The 12,747-nt window shown below is 41.5% G+C and overlaps 1 protein-coding gene across 2 annotated transcripts in view; it reads left to right on the forward strand.

The window, feature by feature from the left end:
• Positions 1–2,382, forward strand: part of nipal2 (NIPA like domain containing 2) — a 45,165-nt gene extending 42,783 nt beyond the window's left edge. For both annotated transcript variants that reach the window (XM_062980147.1, XM_003219505.4), the window contains 2 exons: positions 1,593–1,687; positions 2,030–2,382. In XM_062980147.1, coding sequence (XP_062836217.1) covers positions 1,593–1,687; positions 2,030–2,124 — 190 coding nt within the window. In that variant the 3' untranslated portion in view covers positions 2,125–2,382. The remainder of the gene's footprint in view (positions 1–1,592; positions 1,688–2,029) is intronic.
• Positions 2,383–12,747: the final 10,365 nt, after the last annotated feature.

Raw genomic sequence — 12,747 nt, forward strand, 5'->3', positions numbered from 1 at the left:
TGTTGGTTCTCCTTGAATAGGCCAACTGACAGAGCATACCATATCTGCTTTGCTACATCATTCGATGAAAATCTGGAAGGACAGTTTCTGTTTGTATGTCTTTCACTGTTTGAGCACTTTAAGATCCCTAGTGACAAGAACAACAGATTTTTTTAAAGGTTTTTCTTCTGGTTTTGGTTTACAAAAATAGAACATGATGCAGGGCTGAGATTTGGGGATATTGGCATTGTAGATACAGATTCATAAACTAGAGTTATTGATTCATAACTAGTCCACATTCAGCTGTGCTGTATATTCAATTATTCCTGGAGAACAAATCCTATGAGGAGCAGCTTAAAGAGCAGGGTGTGTTTAGCCTGCAGAAGAGAAGGCTGAGAGGAGACATGATAGCCATGTATACATATGTGAGGGGAAGTCATAGGAAGAACTTCCTCACTGTGAGAGCTGTTTAGCAGTGGAACTCTCTGCCGCGGAGTGTGGTGGAGGCTCCTTCTTTGGAGGCTTTTAAGCAGAGGCTGGATGGCCATCTGTCGGGGGTGCTTTGAATGTGATTTTCCTGCTTCTTGGCAGGGGGTTGGACTGGATGGCCCATGAGGTCTCTTCCAACTCTATGATTCTATCCTACCAGTGTTTCTGGACAACCCATTTAGTGAATAGTAAGAAATGGAACTAGAACCATTGCCTTATGCCCCTGCAAAACAATTAGTTTGGAAGCAAAATGGAAGCTGCATCTTGCGGAAGACATGGTGCTTCCTTGACTGAGCATGCTACTCAAAGCATCTAGTGCAGTGGTTCTCGCCTGTGGCTCCCCAGATGTTTTGGTCTACAACTCTCAGAAATCCCAGCTAGTTTACCAGCTGTTAGGATTTCTGGGAGTTGAGGACCAAAACATCTGGGGAACCGCAGGTTGAGAACCACAGATCTAGTGCAATTGAGAAGAAAAAATGACATAATACCAGTTAGCAACTACAGCATTATACCATATAATTAATGATAATGTTTTTGCATAAAAGTGCATATCTGAAAATGGTTGGGATTGAACGGGAAAGATCTCTCCCAATATTTTATGCTTGTTGGGTATTGCAGATTTGTCCCTCCTTTCTTGCCCCACTAGCACAAGGAGACTTAGGCTACTGTAGTAGTTTTCATTATAGGGTGGCCAAATGAGGTTTGGTTTCCTTATCGTCTGTGACAGCCTGCTTAAAGGTTTGGAAGGCTGATGGGACAGGCTACGATTTAGCAGGAATTTGGGTGAGAGTTATGGGTTATGCCAAAGGATTTACTCTCTTCCCTATTGTCTGAACTATGGGCTGTGGGAGAAGTTGCACCAAGTCTTGCACAGGTTGGAAAAGTTACTTTCTTGTGATTCTAGAAATTCCCCAGCCAGCATAGCTAGGCAATCCAAAAAGTGAAGTTGTTTGGTGTTTGAGCTCTGCCCATATGGCTTAAATCTCCAAACATTACTAGATTCAAAATCATAAAGACAATGTCAGAGATTGAGGCTATTCTATCTGGTCTCTTTCCTCCAAAGTCTGTTTCTAATGCAAGGGATGCTGATACATGTTTTCATTATTTTGACAATGCTTTTGCAGGTGTCTTTTGTCATTTGTCGGCGTATTTATACTCACCAGGAATCGAGACAAGGAATGTTTGACAAGCTTGTATATTGACCATGGACACATTCCTGGTAAGTTCCAATCGTGGAACTATTTTGCCTGTCATCCTTAGTCATGCAATTGAAAACCATCCATTAATGGAACGGCTGAAGAGAAAAACCACATCACAAGCCTCTTCCCATCATTTTTAATGAAAATTGATCTTCACTTAATTTATTTTCCTATTTCCACTTGATTTTTAAAAGAAGTAATCTTGAATTAGTTCCATCCTGTTGTCACAGTCTATCATAGAAAAACAAAGTGATCTTTGTGGTGAGAAATCTTTTGGGGGGAAAAACAATTAAATCCGTTAGTTTGGATTCGTCATATTTGCTCTAAGCTTTTTTATATTACTTTTTCTTTTAATCCCATAGGGAAGAAGATGGAGCAGAAAATACAACCAGAGTCAAATGGCTTATCCTACGGCTCTTTATTCAATGAAAGTAACCCTGTGAAGACTCAAAGCTAAGAGAAAAGAGCATCTTAAATTCCAGTTAACAAGAAAAACCTTCCATTTATTTGCTTTGTATTCAACACCACCCTTTTATCACACATGTTCATTATGTGTCAAGCTATTTTATTCTGACAGCTCTTATGGCAATGTAATCCTCTTTGGGGATCCCCTGACTATCACAAATATGTTGCAACCTAAGCCAGCGATTGTACTTTGGGGAGGGGGAGCAAGCCGTCATTAAACACACTCGGGTGTTTCCCTTGTGCAATGGACCTTTTTGTGATTGCTTTCTTTTCTCTAGCCAACTGTGCGGAGATACGGATACAGCTGGGTCATATGCCGCCTGCTTTCTGAAAATAGTCTCACTGATGTTCATTACAATACAATATGGTGCAGAGTTTTGCCTGATGCCATAAGCTTAAAAGTGATTCTTGTTAAGTCAGTGAGATAAGTTGGCCATACAGACTGTAGAGACTAATGCTTATGGCATACACACACAACTATTTATCAGAACTGACAACTATTGGATGTTGCATCGACAGTGTCAGAACTTGAAAAAGTGATTTTTCCAAGTTCCAGATAGTGTATGAACAGTACAGCCCACATGTACTTGGATTGTAGGTCTAGTTGTGGAAATTCACCCTCAGCCATTTATCATAATGACTTCTATGTATTTGCCTGCGATAGGATTTGAAAGGATTTTATGGCAGTCTTCAGCCGCTCTAGTTGACTCCAGCCCCTATCATTCCTCACCACTGACTGTGTCGGCTGTCTCCATAAAGAGAAGAAGACGGGGCAGAAACCTTCCCTCCATCTATGCTTCAGATACTAACTACGATTCAAACTGTTTGTTATGCATTTATGATCAGCCAGGAGAATTCTTATAATGAGTAATCTTTTTCATCTGTGATCCATTTTCAATATCTTTATTATATATGAGTGTTAATGTATTTCTGGGCATGCTGAGCTACTCAAAACAAATGTGCTGTTCCCTAGGCCATGGGGGTTTTGTGTGTGAGTCTGTGGGCTTGTCTACACTAGTCCTGTAACCCAAAGTGGACCACAATTTAAACCTGGATTTCTAGGACTTCTCTTCTTTAATGTGAACTGAGCCCACCTCCTTCTCCCTGGTCAAGCTGATGCTTTTACTGATATTAGCAAGGGAGCCTGGCAATGGCCATTAGCTCTCCGGAGTAATATGACCAGCTGCTGTGGCAACATAGACAAGTAAGAGTGAAAGGCCAGGCCAAATAGGTTTTGACTTGACTGGATCAATTGGACTTTAATCCATCACTGCTACTAGTTGAAGACAGAGCATATGAAGCATCAGGGTCAAGTTAGAGCATTTCTGCACCAGACTGCCCCCAGATTGATTCTGATATCCATTTGGGACGGATGGAATCCCACTGGAGCATTGCAGCACACCAAAATACTTGTGAGTTACCCTGGATTGTTCTCTGATTTACAAGAAGCACTGCTTGACTATCAAGCAAAAAGTGGGCGCTAGAAATAAGTGGCACAACCTGGGGATCACAACTAGACACAGTGAAGACATCTGTCCTTGCGCTTTGCTACTTTGCTGTCCAGTGTGGAACACATCTCACCACGTTAAAACAGTGGATGTGGCTCTTAATGAGACATGCTGCATTATGACAGAATGTCTACAACCTACACCACTGGAGGCATTGCACCACCGGACATCCATCGGGAAGTAGCAGCCAGCAATGAAAGGACCAAGGCAGTGACATCTCAGGCCCATCCCCTGTTGGGATATCTGCCAGCACGTCAACACCTTAAATCAAGAAATAGTTTTCTAAGATCTACAGAGGTACTCACAGGAACACCTCAGCAAGCGAGAGTCCAAAAGTGGCAGGCTAAAACCTGGAACCTCAACCCATGGCTGATACCGAATGAGAGACTCCCTCCTGGACACACAGAAGACTGTGCAACTTGGAAGGCACTGAACAGACTGTGCTCTGACACCATGAGATGCAGAGCCTACCTTAAGAAATGGGTCCACAAAGTGGAGGCCACGACATGTGAGTGTGAAGAAGAGCAAACCACATCACCTATTACAATGCAGTCTAAGCTCTGCCACAAGCACTATGGAGGACCTTCTTACAGCAACACCACAGGCACTCTAAGTGGCCAGCTACTGGTCAAAAGACATTTAGTATAATGCCATGTTTTTAACTTTGTGTTTTTAAAATACATTACAACTGTGTCCTAGCTTCGCTTCTGATACGATAAGTAAATAAATTTCGGGCAGAGACTGAATTCTGCAACTTGATGACTGGCAAAGAAGTACACAAATATTGGAAGCTAAATCAAAAATGCAACTTTTCCAAGTGGGAGTTAAAAAATTTAGGCAGTGACTTAATCTGTGAAATGAGTGGTGTGTCACTTCACACTCCTAGCAGCTATGTTCAAAATCAATGCATCTGTTCTGTCATAAACACAGCTCAGCAAAGTTAGTTTTTGTGGGGTATAACTCCCTACCCATGCCAGCTGGGGATTCTGGGAATTGCAATCTCAAAAAGTGACTTCTATAAAGCATTGATTATGATTATTAGTAGCTTTATGTTCCAGTCATGTTCACTTCTATAACAGAAATATAATGGTTCACTGAGTGAAATTATTCTCTCCTCGTAGTAGATGCCTGAAGTATAGCATAAACGTTTTCATTAATGCAGATCCAACAAGCAAGAACCAGCCATGGACTCGCTGCCAGTGGCTCACATATTTCTGTTGGCATAATGTTATAGGCGTCCCAAATAAGTTGTGTGGAATGACTTCAGCATGGCCCTGTGCTTTTAACAGTAGCTTCATCTCCATAAGCCAGTAGGTTAAAGTTTTCATGGCATGGAGGATAAGTATTATCACCTTCTAATGGTTACAGATCAAGTTGCTGTTAAACGGAACCAAGAGCAGGCACTTGCTGATGAACTGGCGAGCAACCCTTAATAGACAGAAATTGGCATCCCTGGTGCTGATTGCCCTTTGTCTCACCTTTTTCTTAACTGATCTTCCCCAGATGCAGAATAGCCACAAATAAAACAAAAGACTCTTTACAGGACTAACATCTGCTTCAGAATCCTGTTGCCATTAACAGCAATGTAAAAAAAGGCTTCTTCTCCATCCTTTATTATACTTCTCCAGCAACAGCAAAAAACTAAGCTACCCAATTATTTTAAAACAACAATAACAGTATATCCGGCTTAAGAAGTTAAAATGTTAAGATGTAGACATCCTTCTATTAGATCCAATTACATATTATGCATTTCATTGTATTTAACCAATGGCCTTAACTAGCCAATGTACAGTCAAGTCTGCAGATGCAACTCTTGCCTCCTGCATGTTTAGATCTTTTAGTCCTCCAGCCTTTGCTTTCAAAGTGTTCCGGCAAATATGCACTGGGTGCCACCAAGGATACGACCAAGAAGAAATGGGAAACCTTGCTTTAATCTCCCCTCTGCTTAGGGATGCTACACATAAACTGGGGGAAGATTATAACTCAGAAAAGGTTCGGTATTCATCCCACCTGTAGCTGGTTGTGCTATAACAATTGTACTCACATAAAAACAGCACAAAAATGTGACACCTTTCACCCTGATGTTACGGAAGGGACAACACTTAGTCCTTGGCCAGCCTCATGACTGACTGCAGTTGTCATTCACTGCACACAACAGGGTCAAGACATTTTTGACAGGTCCAGAGTGGTAGACTATTTTTGCCCTGGGAGTCTGAAGGGCCTATAAAGACTAACAAAAATGACAGAGAGGAGGGCAATAAAATGGTCTGAAAGGTCATTTAAAATTTTGGAAAAAATGGCTTTAAAAATGTTGAATAATTCAGGTAAAACAGTTAGACTTCTTTAACACAGAGATTCTTCCTGCTGGAAAAGTTCTAGAGAGGCAATCCATGTTCTTTTTTTTCTTTAAAAACAATGTAGTCTGAGAAAATTGGTGGCTAAAACTTGTGCATCCTCAGGACCATGCTTTGCCCTGCGCTGTTTTAGCGCAGTTTGAGTGAGGAGCTGGATTAGGGCCCTGAGAATCCATTAAAATACATGCAATTCAATGGGACGGGGGTATTTCCAGTGTTCCATTGCAAGCTATCTACTTTAGCAGATTGGTGATGTGGGCAGCACAATGTTTAGGTCTGACTTAATTTGCAAACAGACCTTCAGCCCCTTCTTTGGTTGCCTTCATTAACATGTGCCTCATGAGTGGTTTACTCTATGACTGGGATGACTCATTTGCTAATGGCTATTTTGTGACCAGGACCTTTTCTAGCAAACCAGGGTTACCGGTCTTTTCCACACATAACATGAAAAATGTCCTTCCACCAAGTCGAGTGAGCTGTAGCACATCTGCTGGAGCTTGGCTCTCGTTCACTTAAGCATTACACATGCCCTTTGGTAAAGCAAACCACCTGTTGCCTGCGCACAATTTAGCCCCAAGCACTCTAAATGTTTCTCCGAGGAGGAAATCCATCCAAACCACTGATGGGGAGTGACAACCTTGGCATTCTTTTCCACTCCATTTGCTGGTGTGCCATTTATTCTATTCTCCACAGAGCATTGCAGCCTTTAGCCCAGGGTTGTTGAAGGGGTTTTTTTTGTCCCTGAAACAAAAACAGAAAAGGGGTTCATGCGTTGCCAAAAGCAAGCAAATTAAGATTCAGCCCCCAAGTGGGAAATGAAACTAGCTATTCTCCCATCACACCAAGTCACCATTTCAGAAGCAAATAACATATTCAATAAATAAGAGCAGGGTGAGGGTGAAGGTAAAAAGGAAAGTCACATGTGTGTGCGTACACATGCCCGTTCACACACACACATAGGGCAACATGATACTTTTAAATAAGCTGCTATGCTAATCTGTCCTGCATTCTGTTTCTGGTCTCAGGCCAAGAATTACTTGTACTAAAATATTTTATTTTTAGAAACTTAAGCTAATCAGTAAGAATGTGCCAGAAGTCAGTTTTAGGCCAGATCTTTCGAGGTAGAGTTAAAAGTTTCCTCAGGGAGGGTTTTGGCTGACATGGCGGGGTCACAAATGCATCCTTTAACAGGGTTCTCTCAATGGGAGAGTAAAAAAATGATCATGTCTAGGCACAACTGGGAAAATGTGTTTAAATTCATCTGATGTAGACTTAAATCTATGAAAGCTTATGCTACCAGCATCTTTTTCTTAGTCTCAAAGGCCCTACACCACTGACCCCAAACTATGTTCCTACATCCATTATGCTGGCAAGGGGCTTGGAAATCGAAGAAGAATTATATTGACTTCGCTGCATGATATAGGTCAGTCGTTCTCAAACTTTGGTCCTAACAGATGTTTTGACTGCAGTTATCAGAAAACTTGACCAGTCTATGCTGGCCAGTCCTTCTGGGAGCTGAAGTTCAACACATGAAGTGTAAACCATAGAGAAGAAATGATGGAGATGTCCTCAACCATGATACAGGCAGTGCAGAAAGCAACATACGAATACTGTTGGACTAGTTCTAGGACTCTAGGGATGATCACATGTATATACATGCAAATGTTTAAAGTAAATACTAATGAACTAAACGCTATTTCCAAGGCGTTTGAGAACAGCCTTCAAATCTGGATTGGGGAAACATTGGTCCTCTGGATATTTTGGACGTAGCTTGTCAGAAACTCCAGCCAACAGAGCCAACAGGAAAGGACTGTGGGAGATGTTGTGCCTATGCTATCAGACCTAATCAGAAGAGCAAATTGAGACGGATGGGGTGGGGGATTATAGTCCAACATCATCTGCAGCCCCATATATATCTTGGCTCTTTGCAAGAATCCATGTTGTTTTCTAGAGAACCCATGTGGAGCAACCTTGAAAGATCTCATGGTCACTCCATAAGAAGTGAGAGCACACTCCAGAATGGGTTGGCACAACCTGTGGCCCTCCAGAAGATTTGGGCTTTAGCTTCCAAAACTCCTGACCATTGGGCAAGCTAACCGAGGCTTCTGAGCCTTGGAGTCCCAAAAACACCTGCAGGACCAGAGGATGTGCAGGCCTGTTTCAGAAGAAACAGCCCCAGACTCATTAGAGAGCCCATTTTGCAATGGTGGTGCTGTGGGCAAAGCAGGAGCTGGGCATCATTCTTTGCACCTGCCCAGCATCTTCATCCCACAACCCAGGGCTGTTTTCAATAGCCCTCAGAGGTGGGGAAACTGGTCAATCAGAGGTGTCCCATTTGGCTGAGGGATGGCTCTTCCAGGCAGGCCCGTACGCTCCATTCAAGTCCACCTGGGAAACATAGCACTGCCCTCACTGGCAGTCTTTGGCCAGCCTTTTTGTCCACTTTTCCTTGCTGTACTATATTATTTACTTAGGCAATCCCTTGTAGCCCGAGGATGATGGCTCTCCAAGTGTAGTACCTGGCGGTGGATGCATAGGTGGCTGTGGAGACGTATTCTTGACCCGCATGTTCTTCCGCAGTGAAAGTATCAGAAGACATGTAATATGTTGTAATTGAAATTGGGCTCGGGCTGTGGCGCAGGCTGGAGAGCAGCTGCAATCAATCACTGGAATCAATCACTCTGACCAGGAGGTCATGAGTTCGAGGTCCGGCTCGGAGCCTATGTTTGTTTGTCTTTGTTCTATGTTAAAAGGCATTTAATGTTTGCCTATATGTGTAATGTGATCCGCCCTGAGTCCCCTTCGGGGTGAGAAGGGCAGAATATAAATGCTGTAAATAAATAATAAATAAATAAATATGAATGGGAGACTTAGGTTTCAGGCTGTTTTTCAGAGGAAGGAACTCGCAAAGCCATCTCTTGCTTAAGAGTTGGAAAAGTCCCCTAGGACCATCCAATCCAACTCCCTGCCATGCAGGAACACACAATCAAAGCACTCCTGATAGATTGCCATCCCTCCAGCACGCTCTGAGGCAGCACTGTCAAATAGCTCTTTCCATCAGGAAATTCTTTCTAATATTTAGGTGGAACTCTTTTCCTGCAATTTGAATCCATTGAAATCGCCCTGAGTCCTTTCGAAGAGAGAGGGCAGTCTAGAAATATAGTATTAGTATTAGTATTATTATATTTCTCCATGTCTTAGTCTGTAGGGCAGCAGAAAACATGCTTGCCCCTCTTGTTCTGTGTCTAACAATAATGCATTATCATTATAGAACCATGTACAGCTAGTTGCCAAAATAATTTATCATGAGTCTTATTGCTTTAGGTAATCTCTTCCAATTCCAGCTGTTGAGAATGAGATATGGGTCTGTGTGCATATATATAAGAAGGAAACTTGTAAGCAAGTTGCTGTCTTAAAATTGGCAAGGAACATGCAATTGCCCAGTGATCTGGAAACCAATCAAACGCAAAAAAACAAACAAACAAACAAACAAACAAACCCAAAAACCCCTTCTTGCCTCATATAAATCAAAATGCGGTTTCAAAACCACTTTCCCAGAGCTTAAAAATGTACATTGATTTTTAAAAGGCACTTATAAAAAGGAATATGAAAAACACTAATAAGATTCTTATGCTCTGTAACACAAGCAGCTATAATTTTTATACTCTAAAGAACCGAAATGAATATGATTTCAACAAAATTACACCCCAAACATGGGCACCAAATTTCATTCCAGTACATTCATGTTCAGGAGAGATCTATGACACACCTTACAACTGTCTCGATTATCAGGCGCTGTCCTGATTACGCCTTTGTCATCCCACCTTGTCATCTGATCCTAGAAAGCACCAGATTCTGTAATGTACTGACTAATCCCAATTTGGAAACACAACCTTTCAGCAATTCATATAGATTTATTTCATAAACAAAGCAGATCACAGCATATAATTGTTGCCGGGATGGAAATCTTTCAGTATATTTAATGCATAAAGCAAGTCAAATGTTTTTGCAGACTTTCATCCCATTTGGTATAATCTTAGCAGTTTGAGACTCCGTTTTCCTCCCCTAGGCATCTGCTCATCATCCCGAGATGCGGATGAAAAACAATCCCTTTTCTCAGCATCACCAACTGCATAGCACATCCCATCATTCAGTGTTACAAGGCATATGGAAAAGCATCGACAAGACTATGAGACAGGCAGTTTCTTTCACTTCTTCCCACTTTGCCCCTTTTTCTTCAACTTAATTTAATACATCCAAACTAAGTTCAAACAGCAAATAGTCACTCACAATCAATTAATTCAGCAGGAGGAGAGGCATGGGTTGATTCTTGCCTTTCTCAGTAGATTCAGGAAAAGGTAAACTGCTGCAGCATCTCCCAGTTTGTGAGCTCTTCCTCGTTAATACCTGTGGCCATCTTGACCAACCACTGATATTGCATGGACACATGTGTGAAACATTGGAAGGTGTGTGATAAGATGTGAAATACAAGTAAATAGCAATAAACAATAAACAATAACGTCCTTGTCCAAACTGCACGTCCTGAAAAGGTGGAATTACAAAATGGGAATCTAGAATTTTATCCACAAATCCTAAAAGCTTAAAGACTTCTACAGACAAAAAAGTTTTAGAACGACCAGAGAAAAGTCTCTCCTCCCCAGAGCCAAACTGAGTCTAACTCCTGTTATTAACAACAAAGGGTTCAGCTTGAATGGCTAATGTTAAAAGTGGCATATACCCAAGTCTGCACAACAGATTGTGCCTACAGGAAGCAATGTGGCATTGACAAACAAGCTGATACATCTTTGTTTTGTTTTGCTTAGTCTGCTTCTAACTTACTTAGACTGATAATTTCATGAGAACTTCTCTTTATTCTTTCTCTTCTATGCATTTAGCTAAGTGTAGCAATTGTAGCTCTCCAAGTGTTTTCCTGTAATAAAAGGGAAAGGAAAGTCAGTTTTAAGGAAAAGTCAAGTCAGTCTTCTGTATGCCAGTATCGTAAACATATCCAACACCTGGAAAGGCAAAGTTTTAAACGTCCTCAGTAGTAAATCTGGGAAGTTATTATCTGGATTACAGCTTCCAGAATTGTCCAGTGACTACAGCCAGGTTGGCTGGGAAGATCCCAAAACCTTTAGCCCCCAAAAGGCAACTTTCCCAGGCTCTGCTTAATAACCAGCAGCAACAGCAGGAGTAAGGCACATTTGTATGTCAGTCAGAGAACTATAGCACCTCTTGGGATACTGGTTTTTTATCCATTCGATTCTGCATTTGCAAAGTTCTGCGCATCTTATAGAAAAGCAGTAAACACTGTTTCCTTGTTTTGTTTCTGACTACAATCATGAAGGCTTTAGAGATTATACAATCCCCTATAGAACAGGAAGAATTGTAAAAGAAGAGCCCCGAGTGAGTAGTGACTGTACTCTCCACCATCTTTAGAACAGAAGAGGTCCAGCTGGTGAAATACATTTCACCTTTACTGGTTATAAAACCCCCTTAGCTGTATTCCATTGCCTCATTGCCAGATATATCTACATATGCTAAAACTGCCCTCCTCCAAAAGGCACAACTGGGACAAGCCAGTATTTTAATGCGCTTGCTTTAAAATTTATGGTTGAGGCTGTAGCACTGCTCTTTCCTGGCTGCTTGGAGCAATAAAAGGGGCTCCGATGTGATCTGTTTGTCTGTTTGCTCCATCTACAATATTATTCCAACAATGTAGCCACAGGCAGTAATGATGCATTTCTGTTAATAAAAAAGAGAACCAAATGGAGATCTTTTACAAGATAAAATATGGCACACAATTAAAATTCCTTGTCTAAATAAAAGACAAACGTCTGCTTTCCTAATAGAGGGCTTACATAAAGTCTAATCTTTTACAAAGAAGCCATGCTTGACCTTTGAGGATTTAAAATCTACATGTTTTTAAAACCTTGTGCAACCATAAATAAGTAATTTGCATATTCCCCAGCAGACCTAGACAAACCATCTGCAGCATGAAGCAACAGCCTTCCCAGCATGTGGATGCCAAGATGTAACTATCTGCATATAGACATCTTTCAGCCATGAATTTGCTTCCATTTCATGTTAGCAATTTCCAAATACGAAGAGCCCATACCTTGGCAGTCTAAGTTTCCCAAAGGAATGTGTGGCTCCTTTTCTTTCCGCTTTGGGTTTCGCCATGGAACGGCTTAAGAAGAAAAATATGGTCATGTTTGTTCAGTTCACTAACTCTTTTGCTTCCTGATATTTAGCAACGTACAAGCCTCCAGGATAAAGCCAGACCTTCAACCAGACATTTTCTTATGGATTCAACCGCAAAGGATGCATTCTAGAACAGGGATGAAAACCCTTTGGCCATCCAGATGTTTTGGATGTTACATTCCCAAAGCTAGAGCCAGCTTGACCAGTACTGAGGAATTTCTATGAAATGTAGTGTAAAACATCTGGAAAGCCACTGCTTCCTACCTTTTCTCCCGTAGAGCCCCTAGAACCACTAAGCTTCAGAATCATGTCAAGAAAGTTTCTTCTGATATTGATACCACTAATGGGGCAAAAAAGCTCAATCCACCATTCACTAAATTCAGACAGTTCCTAGATAGCCTCCTGCTTGCTTCATGGCTTCTTTCTACACATCCACACTCAGTTCTGTATCATTCTTACATGGCTCCATCCTACCAGGAAAGGTGGAGTAATATACAGCAAATGGTAATGAGTAGTAGTAGTAGTAGTAAACATAAGAAGAGCTCAGTT

This window comes from Anolis carolinensis, chromosome 4 (assembly GCF_035594765.1).
Source record: "Anolis carolinensis isolate JA03-04 chromosome 4, rAnoCar3.1.pri, whole genome shotgun sequence".
Classification (NCBI taxonomy): Eukaryota; Metazoa; Chordata; class Lepidosauria; order Squamata; family Dactyloidae; genus Anolis; species Anolis carolinensis.